This window comes from Eretmochelys imbricata, chromosome 8, assembly GCF_965152235.1.
Source record: "Eretmochelys imbricata isolate rEreImb1 chromosome 8, rEreImb1.hap1, whole genome shotgun sequence".
Lineage (NCBI taxonomy): Eukaryota > Metazoa > Chordata > Testudines > Cheloniidae > Eretmochelys > Eretmochelys imbricata.
In genome coordinates this window covers 28,233,505-28,246,613 of record NC_135579.1, presented here as the reverse complement: position 1 = coordinate 28,246,613, position 13,109 = coordinate 28,233,505, and the positions used below count along the sequence as shown (strand labels likewise).

The 13,109-nt window shown below is 45.2% G+C and overlaps 1 protein-coding gene across 13 annotated transcripts in view; it reads right to left on the bottom strand.

The window, feature by feature from the left end:
- TENM2 (teneurin transmembrane protein 2) overlaps positions 1-10,428 on the bottom strand; it is an 806,981-nt gene extending 796,553 nt beyond the window's left edge. For 12 of the 13 annotated variants that reach the window (XM_077823694.1, XM_077823697.1, XM_077823695.1 and 9 more), the window contains exon 1: positions 10,203-10,428. In XM_077823694.1, coding sequence (XP_077679820.1) covers positions 10,203-10,428 — 226 coding nt within the window. Of the gene's footprint in view, positions 1-10,198 lie in introns of all 13 variants that reach the window. The other variant, XM_077823698.1, reaches the window with a different exon arrangement.
- Positions 10,429-13,109: the final 2,681 nt, after the last annotated feature.

The following is a 13,109-nucleotide window of genomic DNA, read 5'->3' as shown; positions in this document are numbered from 1 at the left end:
AAAGATATCTATATGGGGGTGTTGAATTATATCTGTATTTCTGTCTATGCTAAATATTAAAATAAACAATGGTGAGAAAAGGTGTCAAAAGTTATCACAGGGATAATTGGTTTGTGGCAGCTAAGCATTCATAGCTATGATGCTTTTTCATCCCTTGATGTCGGCTCTTGCTATCATGGTGAAGCAGAATTCACCAAGCATTGGATTGTTCACCCACTAATATGAAACATGAGCTGGGTTTAGACCATTGTGAGGCTGGTTAGTTTTCCCTACTGATATTCTTTTGAAATAGTAATCCTGCTCAGTATAAGAGGAACCGCAGGTTCAGACATTTGACGTATGCACTTGGCTGAGCCAATGGGATGAAGCTACTGTCTATGGCGAGGCGGCCAAACTTTTTGGCCTGAGAGCCGCATCGGGTTTTGGAAATTGTATGGAGGGCTGGTTAGGGGAGGGGGGCGTGCCCCTCCCAATCCACCCCCCCTGCCTGGACTCCTGCCCCATCCAACCCCTCCCATTCCCTGACAGCCCCCTTCTGACCCCTACCCCATCCACTCCCTGACTACCCCTGGAACTGCCACCCCATCCAACCCCTCCTCTTCTTCCTGACTGCCCCCCCCCCCCCCCGGACCCCTGCCCCATCCAAGCACTCCTCCTCCCTGTCCCCTGACTGCCCCTGGAACCCCTGCCCCTGACTGCCCCCCGCCGCCCCATCCAACTCCCACCTTCCTGACTACCCCCCGCCCCCATTCAACCCCCCCATTCCCCACCCCCACACCCCCTGACCACCACCCCGAACTCCCCTGCCCTCTATCCAACCCCCCTGCTCCCCACCCCCTTACCGCACTGCCTGGAGCACCGGTAGCTGGCGGCGCTACAGCCGTGCCGCAGCACAGAGCACCAGGTCAGGCCGCGGCTCCGGAGCTGCGCTGCCCCAGGAGCTCACCGCCCCGCAGCCCAGAGCATGGCGCCAGCGGGGCAGTGAGCTGACGCTGCGGGAGAGGGGAACAACGGGGGAGGGGCTGGGAGCAAGCCTCCTGGGCCAGGAGCTCAGGGGCCGGGCAGGAGGGTCCCGCGGGCTGGATGTGGCCCACGGGCCATAGTTTGCCCACCTCTGGTCTATGGGATTATGACAATACCTAAATCAGAATTCCCCCCCCCTAAATGTAATGGCACTGTAGCCTGGTGGCACACATAGCCTACCACGCTCATTTTCCACATTTTCACACCAACACTGCAAGGTAGTTTGCTGACAAACAACTATGATGGAAAGGATTTTTTCTTTTGGTTGGTATGTTTGCTTGGAACTAGACAAACCATACAACTCATTTCACACAAGCTCTAAACTAGCTATCAGACTGTAATGATTCAGTCATTATCAATTCTGATTTAAAACAAACAAGAGGCCTTGTGTCCCATCACTATTCCCCTTCACCCAAACTCACTCACAGAGGCATAACTTTTGAAGAGCTGTCTGCTCACAAAATAATGAAACAGACATGCAGAGCAGAAAGACCACAACACCAAACCAAGTTTGAAGGTCTAATTTTAAGCTTTCCAGCCCTGAGTATAACTTGTCAGAAGGGACACAATATTGGGAAAATATCTGAAGCCATTTAAAAGGCAAAAATCATTCAAATTCTTCCTACAGTAGCTAAAAGAAAAATTACTTTCAGGACTACAAATGTTTATTTCCTGCAAAATTTAAATCCATCAACACACCCACTTGAACTTTGAATAAATTAGCATATGTAAATTTTAAGACATCCGCAGCTGGAAACTGTCATGTGCAAATACGTCTTTTCACATTTTCCTAACTACATTTGGAACTGCACAGCATTTAATCCACACACAGCTATTGCAGACACTGAAAACAGTGTGCAAATTGTGAAACTATGCCTATTCTCCTGTTCATACACACTGGCCATCGCTCTCCCGCACTGGAGTTTGTGGAGGATGCAGGATTGAATGGGGGGGGGCGGGCGGCGTAGTTAGTCTGGTCTGACCAAATCGACGACCAGAGCATCGCCCAATGAGTAGGCGCAAAGTCCTCCCCTGGAGCAATACTGGGTGCACTTGGTGGTGGTGTGTGATGTAAAGAGGTCTCTGATTGGTGTATCCCAGCAATATGTCTGCGATTATTGGATCATGCAACTCCTATTCGTGGTCACTTGCAAAGTTCCGCAGATTCTCTCAGCAGATCACATTCTGTGTGCCAAGCGGGTAGGCTGCTGAGTAAAGGATATGATGTGTGACATGCACCATCCCCAGAGAATAACTGACTCCATGTACAGTGCTGGGGACCTTGTGCTCCCTTGTTTACGTAGTACGCTGTTGTCGTGTTGTCTGACAAGGACATGGCGATAGCGGATAGCTGGTAAGAACATGTGGCATGCTTTGCATACTACCTGAAATTCAATATGTTTATGCATCCTGGCCTCTTGCATGACCCAGGAGCCTTGTGATCTCCAATGTGAGTGCCCCAGCCTGAATATGACTGTCACGGTCAGTGAGCATGGACATACCGGAGGTGGTAGCAGGTGTGTCCACCAACAAAGAGAAGAGATAAACCTCCAGTGGAACATTGAATATGGTGTCCATGAACTGGTGCATAGGAGAATAGATTCTTTGGAGCCATAGCTGTAGACAAAGGTGGAGGTGGGCGAAGCATGTGATGTATGTACATGCCGCCATGTGCCCTAGGATGGAAAGGCAGGTCCTGGCTGAGACCAAAAGGTTGGAAGTTATCGGGGCTATTTGGTCTAGTAGGCTCTGGAATCTGTACTGTGATAGATAAGCTCATGTACCGTCATATCAATGTGAGCTCCTACGAATTCCAGGGACCGCAGAGGATGCAAAGTCAAATTTTTTAGCAATGATGCTCACTCCTAGGGAGGAGAGTGAAAGAAGCTGGGTCGTCGATGCTTGCACTTCCTGTTTGGACCTCACTGCCAGTAACCTGTCGTTCAAGTATGGGAAGACAAGGATTCCCTGATGTCATAGGTGAGCTGCTACCACACAGAAAACATCTGTAAAAACCTCATGGGACCCTGGTAAGTCTGAATGGGAGAACCCTGTATTGGAAGCATCAATTCCCCACTTTGAACCTCAGGAACATTCTGGGGGTTGAGTGTATGTCGATATGGAAGTAGACATTTTGCATATCAAAAGCTGTAAACCACATGCCTTTTTCTAGGGAGGGAATGAGGCCACAAGTGTGACCATATGGAATTTTGGCTTGCAAAATGAGTGGTTGGAGATCCAAGATTGTCTCCATCCCCATTTCTTCTTGAGTAACAGGAAATAGTTGCAATAGAACCCTGTGCCCCAAAAGGCTGCTGAGATTGGCTCTGCTGCTCCTCTCTGTAGTCCACCTCTAGGATCAGAATACTGTTGTGAGAAAGAATTCTGCGGAGGGGGTGGCCTGTCGGGGTTGGGTGGATGTCGAAGAAGCACTGTCAAACTGTGGTGTAGCTGCATCAAACATGTCCAGCACCCAATTGTCCGAGCTGGGAGAAAGAATTTGAGATGACCACTGAATGGGCCAGGAGCATTGTTGTACAGAGTGGTTGACTTCTATCTAGGTGCACTCAGAAATACTGCTTTCACAATGGTTCAGTGTATTGCTCAGAGGTCTGCGATGCCAGAACAGGTGGATGGGCTCCGTGTACCTTACGGATCACTTCTGAGGAGATTCATAGGCCCATCGGTAGAAGAAGTGTGGAGTTCTATAGCGTTGGACTGGTGGTGGGCAACAATTTTCTTTTTGGTGCCAGTGTAAAGGTGTTTGGTGCCCCAGGATCATAAGGTGGCTCAGAGATCTTTTAGTGAATGTAAGGAATCAGTTTTCTGGTTGAAGAGGTGTGATTTGTCAAAGAGAAGGTCCTCAATTTTGTTCTGCACCTCGCTAGAGGAACCTAAGAATGTAATCAGGAGTCTCTCCTCATGACAATTCCATTAGCCCATACACATAAGGATGTGTCCACTGAATAAACCACAGCCTGAAATATGGACTTAGTGACCCTGTAAAATTGCTTGGAATCGAGTAAGATCCTGCTGAAATAATTTATGTGCAAATTCTTCCATAGTTTATAAAGTCGTAGTTGGCCATCAGTGCCAAGTAGTTAGAGATTGGAACTGTAGTCCAGCTGAGGAGACCTTTCAACCTATGAGGTCTAGTCTTTTACCCTCCCTTTCTGTTGGGGTAGAGCGTTGGTGGTGTTGTTTGGTCCACTGACACAGCCTGTATTCCCAAGGAGTTAGAAGGATGGCGTGAAAAATAAAAATTCTGACCCTTTGAGGGAGTGGGGCGGGGGGGGAGGAGAATGTAGTATCTTTTCTCGGCTCTCCTCAGGATGAGTGCACATGTGGCTGGGTATACCATGTGGCATGCACCAGCCAAAGAACAATGTTGCCAAAACCGGTGCATGAAGAATGTTTAATAATTGGTGCAGGCTGCCCTGCACCTCTTCCAGTGGGATCCCAAGAGCATTGGCTATTCTCTGTATGAGTTCTTGAAACTGATGAGAGTTGCCTGGAAGGGAGGAAGGTGTTGATGACACAGTTGCATTTGGAAATGAAGGGAATCTCGTCAGATCAACTGGAGCTGGGCTGATCAGCGCATCGTCAAACTCCATTTCTGGATGTCTACCGGATTAAGGGCAGGGCAGTGAAACAGGGGAGTTCTTCCAAGCCAAATGAGACTGTTCTGAAGGTGTATATTGGGGCCATGAACTCCAATATGGCCAACCTGGTTGATCCTGCTGCTGTTGTACTTTGCCCAAGGAGCCAAACACCAGCTTCTTGGGTAAGGCACAGGAGGAAATTGCCACAGAGCCGTCGGAACCCTCTGGTAGTTGTGTTCCCAGAACAGAAGCAGTGGACTGTGCGCAACGTCCATATCCTCAAATTCACAGGAGTCAGAGTCTTGCATTAAAAAGGTGGTGCCGACAGAGATGCCAGAAGAGGATGCACTGGAAAGGTACAGCCAGGAGGTAGATGTAACGCAGGAGATGGAGCCCTCTACAGAGGTAAGTGCACCAAACACATGGAATCATAGAATCATAGAATATCAGGGTTGGAAGGGACCACAGGAGGTCATCTAGTCCAACCCCCTGGTCAAAGCAGGACCAATCCCCAATTAAATCATCCCAGCCAGGGCTTTTTCAAGCCTGACCTTAAAAACTTCTAAGGAAGGAGATTCTATGGAGACCTCACTCCTTTCAGGGCAAACAGTTCATGAGGGCCAGGAGTGCTTCTGAGGGCAGGTCTACACAACCTCTGAAGTTGATCCAACTTGCGCCGCTCAGGGGCACAAAAAAGACACTCCCCCTGAGTTATGCAAGTGTACACCAGTGCTATGTCGGTGGGAGATGTTCCCCCGCCAACATAGCTTCTGCTTCTCATGGAGGTGGAGTAATTATGCTGATAGGAGAACTCTCCCGTTGGCATAGAGCACCTTCACCAGCCGCACTACAGCGGCACAGCTGCATCAGTGCAGCTGTGCCAATGTAGTGCTTCTAGTGGAAACCTGCCCCCAGTCTCCCCAGAGTCAATGGTACCTGGTCTACTGATAGGACCGGAACTGGTAAAGGCACCTGTCTCAGGACTGACAATTCATGGAATGTCAGCAGAGTCAAAGCAGGCTGGTGAGCAGTGTGGCCTCTTCTCATTTTGTGCTCATTGGAGCACACAGCTCTTCCGTGGCCAGAACTCATCGATGGTGCAGCGTCCTTCTTGGATTTAGACTATGACTTATTGCCATGCTTACACGCATGCTTCCGTGGCTCATGGCTAGATGCAGTGTCCATAGCATTGGTACCAGCAGATCTGGACAGTGGCAAGGGGAACACTCTTGGATTGCTCAGGCTGATGTACATGGGGGATTCCCTGGCCAGGATCCAACTTTGGCCCCATGGTGACCTCCAGGAGGTGCTTCTTGAGGCGGAGAGCTGAGCCTTCCTGCATACGGGCAGGGAAGGAGAGGCAGATACTGCACCTGAGGCCAATGTGGGCTTCCCCCGAACAGTACAAACAGCGGTGGTGTTTGTCACAGATAGAAAATGAGTGAGAGCAGGAAACACAGACTTTGTATCCTGGTGTTTTTGGAATAATCCAGGACCCAGAGCTGGTATCTAAGGGGAGGGGGAGGAGGATTGTTTGGTAATTCCTGTTTTTCCCCCGCCAAAGTACAACAAAAAACAACAGAATCCTAACTATGAATGAAAATAAGAACTATGGGTTTTTTTGCTTGTTTTAGAAAACGCATCACTAAGAATGAGAGATCACAGAAGCTCCAACTTGGACCTTGTGGCAGTGAGAAGGAACTGGAGATGCGGTCGGTCTGCCTCACTCTTTATCACCTAGCGTGACACCCAAGGCAATACAAGAGCACATGCTCAGGCTGCGGAGCAATACTATTTTGAAAAGCTCTGGATCCAGGGCACATGCGCATAACCCTCAGTGGAGTACACCGTGGACCATCACTTGAAGAACCATCACCCTAAACATCAGATAAGAATCAGGAACACCCTAAAGAGGCAGTTGGGCTGGGAAGTTGTAGGGGCAAAGTTGCGGAAGATTGGCGAGGAGCTAAGTGGTGGACTGAGTACATGACTGGATGTAAGTGGAGGATGCAGGCAGTTTCAATGAACTTTGTCCGACAGACCCTGCCAAAAGATATTGTAGCATAGCTTAGCATACTTTTGCCTGTAAACAGGTTAGTTTATGTAATAAGCATAAATCATACATATAAGAATGTAACCAGCTGTTGACCCCACGTAATCCTAAAATAAGTGCGGAGAATATAGCGCCGCAGAGGACTCCCGCCCCGGCGGAGTCCTGCCTGGTCAGCTGTCCCAAACGGTCAGAGTCCCCTGCAGCCCCTCCGCGTGTCCTAGGGGCTCCCCGCACAGATTGGAGCATAAGTTCTTCCTTCCTTCCTTCAATGAAGCGTAGCTTACTATTCTTAGGCCTGAGTGTCCTCCTTTCGCTGGCATCTCCCCTCCCAGCCCTCGCGGGCACAGAAGTCTATGGCCCAGATAAACAAAAACAATATTTTGCTTCCCATACGCTAGGACTAAAGAGACTTTCAGCGTGGCCCAGGTAGCCTATATGATGGGGATTACTCACAGAATTAAGACACAAGCAAAAGAAGACTATAGATGAGCAGAATCACATCAGGGAAGAGAACTGAAAATGGATCTTAAGTGGGATAAGAACAGTATTAACATACTAAAGTTAAGGCAATGTGCATGGGATACAAGCAAAAATAAGTAGAAGCAAGACTTCTTAATGGAGATTATGACCAAAAACTGATACTTGGCAGGATGATTCTAAAACTGAATATCGTAACAGTTGGGTAATAAAACATTTTTTGTGTACATACAAATAAGAATGAATATGACCAGCAAGAAGGGGAGTATGATAGATCAAGATCAATTACTGCACCAGCAAGCCAAAGTCCATCACAAAAGAGAATTATAGTGAAATTCTTTGGGTAAGAATACAAGGAATGATGAACAAAAAAGAAAAACCAACACAGAAGATTACCAGGTCTGAAGGAGGATGAGAACTAAATTTCTAGACCTACTCTTAAACCACAAGCATCAAACTCATATTTGCCGGATTATGAAATCCCACATATTTGTTACAACAATTATAACCTCCCATGCAGCAACAAAGATGATTGCTTTAGGGCAGAGGTGGGCAAAATATGGCCCGCGGGCCACATCCAGCCCGTGGGACCCTTCTGCCTGGCCCCTGAGCTCTTGGCCTGGGAGGCTTGCCCCCAGTCCCTCCCCCACTGTCCCCATTCCCCGCAGCCTCAGCGCACCATGCTGCTGGTGTAGTGTATTAAATTGCTCCGCGTAGGAATATGCTTCTGGTAGCAGTTACGGAGATCAATTTACTACTCTACACCAGGCGCAACACTCTGGGAGGCCGGGCAATGCTCTGGTCAGCATGGCTGTAGCGCTGCAAACCACCGGTGCTCTATGCTGCACAGTAAGGGGGCAGGGAGCAGGGCAACTTGTATAGAGGGCAGGGGAGTTCGGGGTGGTGGTCAGGGGGCGGGGATTGAATGGAGGCAGGGATCCCGGGGGGGGTTTGGATGGGGTGGTGAGGGGCAGTCAGGGGACAGGGAGAGGGTGTGTGTGGGGCGGGGGTGGGAAGGGGCAGGGGTTCTGAGGGGGCCCCCTGTCAGGGAACAGGGAGGGGTTGGATGGGGGCAGGGATCCTGGGGGGCAGGCAGGGGCAGGGGTTCCGGGGGCGGTCAGGGGACAGGGAGCGGGGTGTGTGTGTGGATGGGGCAGGGGAAGAAGAAACCTGGAAAGAAGAAAACAAAAGATGAAAATAGAAATGTAGGTTTCATAGCGTAGTCAGTAAATTAAACGTGAGTTGAGGTGAATGTGTACAGCAGCGTAATAGACCAGTGCACTTTGGGATTGCATAAGCAGAGGCTTCCCATCACACATCAAGGCGGCAATAATTCCTCTCCACATGGCTCAAGCGCAACAGCTTCTGACATGCATTTCATTTTGGTCACCACATTCCCCAGAAAAATACTAACAAACTGAAAGAAAACCAGAGAAAAGCAACAGAAATAAGGAAACTTGAAAGAATGACATTTGAGGAGAGATTAAAATAGCTAAATACGTACAGATTTCCTAACAAGATGAAAGTCGGGCTATAGTAACAGTCTTCAGATATGAAACATGTGTAAAGCCAATGAGGAAGAGAAAATTTAGAGCGGTACAAGACATTAACAACTAGGTGAAGCGAGATAAAATTAGAAAGGGAGAGTGTATGCTGAATATCAGAAGAACACTAAGAATGTGCTGTAGAGAATAATCTTATGTTGTTAGGGAGATAGGATTCTACTAGAGTGATAGCCTTAAAAGTTAGAGGAGTCCTATGTTAGCGTGGTACTTTATTAAGAGATTTACTTCCTCCTTGGGGGAGTAAGAAGAGAGGACATATTAATAAATTCAAGCTGCATAAATCCACTCAAATGTTACACAATAAACCACATCTAATTCTTCATGTGGAATTGATTTACTTTTTAGCTCCCCTCTATGCAATTTTGGGGCAAGTGGCAATCTAATGAAGCAAAACATTCGGTGAAGTTGAGCAGATCAATGACTGCTCATCTGAAGCTATGTTTACATCTCTCCCCCTCATCCCAAAACACACAGAATTATGCTGTGTTTCACTTTACTAAGACAACTCTCAAAACAGAAGCAGAAACATGTGCAGTGAGGCACTAACAAAGAGAAATATTTTAAGCTATTTCTTAGAGAAGTTTAAATTCTCTTTCGTTCAGTAGAATCTAGATAGATATTTGAAGCAGACAATTTTATATTGAGTAGGTCATTCAAATTGTTAGTGCAAAGAGAATTGTGTAAAGTTGAAATTTAATATGAGTTTCAGAATCTCAGTGAGGTGCTAATATATTATAGCCAATTATTAATTATTTGTTTTATTAAATAAAGTATAAGCCAACTGCAGTGACATAATGAAGCCAAAAGAAACAGCATCCCATTTCTGTGATACATGTTAGAAACAGGGGAGAAAATCCAAGGTACCAGATTAGTAATTACTGTATGCTAATCACAATGTTTTACTGATTTTAGTAATACAGCCAATCAAAGAAACAAAAAGCAACATGAAAATGTCACTATTATGCCTAAAACTAATACAAATGACATACTGTAAGGTTATAATATTTGCCAATATATGACAAATATGACAACTGGTTAGGAGTCATTCGTGCCTCTCTATTTAAAACATGTTAAAACAGTGATCTAGGTTTGCCTCACTTACAGAAAGTGACTTCTGACAGGATCGGAAGCCTAAATGTTCACAGCTTAAAAGGACAATGGAAGGAAATGAATTTCCTAATCCGATGAAGTGAGCAGTAGCTCATGAAAGCTTATGCTCAAATAAATTTGTTAGTCTCCAAGGTGCCACAAGTACTCCTTTTCTTTTCGTGGATACAGAAACACAGCTGCTACTCTGAAACCTAATTGAAAATGCAACCCTGTTGCTGCTTTGAAAAGGTAAAAATGACAAGCATTATCCTTTCTCCATTTTACAGGCATTTCTAATGCTACTGGCATGCAGACATATACATTACTGATAGCGGTTATTGTACCGGGGATTATTGGGACCAAAAAAAAAAAAAAGTTGTTCATTACACATACCTTGTCTTGGAAACTCATCTGACTCCCGGTGAACTAGGTCAGAAACTCTATTTCCGTAGTGCATTCTGGTGTCATGATCATAGGCCTTCAATGTCTCACTTGAGCTATAGGACTTCTGAGTTGGTACTCGGCAGTCCTCACTGTCCAATGAAGAACTTGTATAGCGGCATTCCTTCCCACACCGACCTCTTGTTAGAGAGCGGTGTCTTCGGTCTTTTATATCCATTATTCTGAGTCAGGAAGAAAAATCAACCTTTTCAGAATAGTTTATCCTTAATCTTGGGGCTAGTCACTCTACCACCTAAAACAAAAAGATAATAAAAAAGAGTGAGAATTGGAGATACAATATGCTGTGACATTTCACTTTTCTTCACTTGTTCAGAAACACAAAGTGGGCAAACTTGATGGAAAATAAGACCTTTATAAATTCCTTATAAACTTAGATAAATTGACTTTAATGGGGGAAAAGAAGAAAAAGGAAATGGATTTAGCTGTAATTTTGTTTAATTTAAACTATGCTTTTATTGAAGTTTAAAAACTGAAAAAAAAAAAAACTACTGTAATCTTTTGATTTCCGAACACACTTTGATAATACAAACTGACAGCCGGTTATTAGCTCTTGTGATGAAACAGTATAAAGAAAAACAGATTCAGACCAACTAATTATTTCCTTTTACTGCAGGAGGGCCTGGAATGTGGAGTGTCATATGAAATACACAACTAAGACTGAAGCATGCAAGGACAATTACAAACATGAGGCATTAATATTCAGCATTAATGAACTACAATGGTACACATTATATTTTGTGACCATGTGAGTGTACAGCAAGGTCTAGAAAGAAATCATTAAAAGTTTCTTCATTATCTATACAGCCCCCTCCACCATTCCTAACCCCCCTCCATCTCTTTAAAAAAATAAAAAGTGTGTGTTGAAGAATTTCTCAATCTACCATTGCAATTGAGCAAATCTGTATTTACACCACATAAGAAAAAAGACTTTCTGGAAGTCATTTGAAATTGTTAGGCTGCTTGATCCTAAAACAAAATTTGTCTTGGATGCTGAGAAACACTATTTGATTTTATTCATTTATATATGTTATATACATGCACCCTTTACCAAGACGTACTATGCTTGATACAGCTGTAAAATACAGACCCAACAATGTCTTTCAGTTGTACCTCCTGAGTTCTCCAAAGGAATTAACTGTTACAGTCCACATTTTTGAACTTAAAGAGGGCTCACATGGCTTCTTTCCATCATTTGTAGAAGTGGATGCCTTCATTTCATGTTACCAAATTACAGAAAACTTGTTTACAAACTGCTGTCTAATTAACACTATGAGCTTTAGCTGTTCACTTTTCAGATTATCCCACTTCTTGAACAGGCTAACTGGTTAATCACGGACATTCCATCTGCATTTTTAATTTAAACATGTGTGCAATTTTACTCATATGAGCAGTGGCCCATTAAAGTCTGATTACTCATGTAAGTAAGGTCATATATGGGCATACATGTTTGCAAGATCAGGGCTTTAGTTTGTAATAAGCTCACCATTGCAGACAAGATGTGATTGGTCAGTGGAGCTGGTAAACCAGATAAATTTCTTCCCAGCATTCAGACACTGACATTTATACTAGTTTTGTTGTTTTCTATATTTTTCTCTCAGGAGGAGGAAGTTAGGTAACCAGGAGAGCCAGCTGTTTTAAGACGCCTACATGTACTTTGCAATCTGTGAGCTCTGAAATATAAAAACATGCTTGTACCCCCGCCCACCCCACACACATATTGTTCTTGTTTATAATTATTATACATTACAGCTAAAAACCAATAAACTTTCCCCTCCCCAATCCTTTTTCCCCGCTACGTACTGCTGCTACTTGGACTAGAGCTAGTGTATCAGGTTAGACTGCAAAAGTTCAACGAACAGTACAGAAGAACAAGAAAACTGTAGAACATTTTGAATCATCGATCTGTGGTTTGTGTGGCTAAGTGCACTTTTGAATATCTGAATTTTTAAAAACTTGGCAGCATTAAGTCCTCAAACCTGCAGCCATTTTCACACTTACTTAATTTTAAGCACAGGAGCAGTTTCAGTGACTTCAATATGTCTACCCACATTTTCCAAATTTAAATGTAAGACTTAAATGTTTGCAGGATTGAGGATCTTCATTCACCACCCACACACTACAACACAATCAAATGCACTACCAGTGCATCACAATTTTAACCACACAAATAGGGTATTGAGGCAGCATGCCTCCTTGTGTAGTTGCAGCGCAGGGCTGGGAGAGCACTTTCCCCAAGCTCCAAAAAACCCTCCTCCACAAGGGGCGTGGCTTCCAACACTGGTGCACTGTCTAAATTGGCGCTTTACAGCGCTGCAACTTGCTGCACTCAGGGTGGTGTTTTTTCACACCTGTGAACAGGGCCTGCCTACAACATTTTGGCACCTGAGGCAGAGAGTTCAAATGACGCCCCCATGCACCCTCGCTTGGGCCAAAACTTGGAAAGGTCTCAATTCCGCCTTCTTCCTGTTCTTCTGCTCTCATGGTACTGCTCTGCTACCTACCCCAATAATAGGAGAGCTAACAACTTAAAATGCCTTGTTCAAAAATGTTAAGTAACCTTTTCAAACCCCTGAACAGCAAATGTAACTTTTCTTGTCTGCGTAGTAAACACTGGCATTTTTCAGAGTAACAGCCGTGTTAGTCTGTATTCGCAAAAAGAAAAGGAGTACTTGTGGCACCTTAGAGACTAACCAATTTATTTGAGCATGAGCTTTCGTGAGCTGGCATTTTTATCTGTTTGAATAATCAAAGTGGTGCTTTCCGGGCTTTCTTGGTTGCAAAGATTTGACCTGCTTCCTGAAGGTCCACAGCCTGGGCCAGCTCATGCTCTATCGAGAT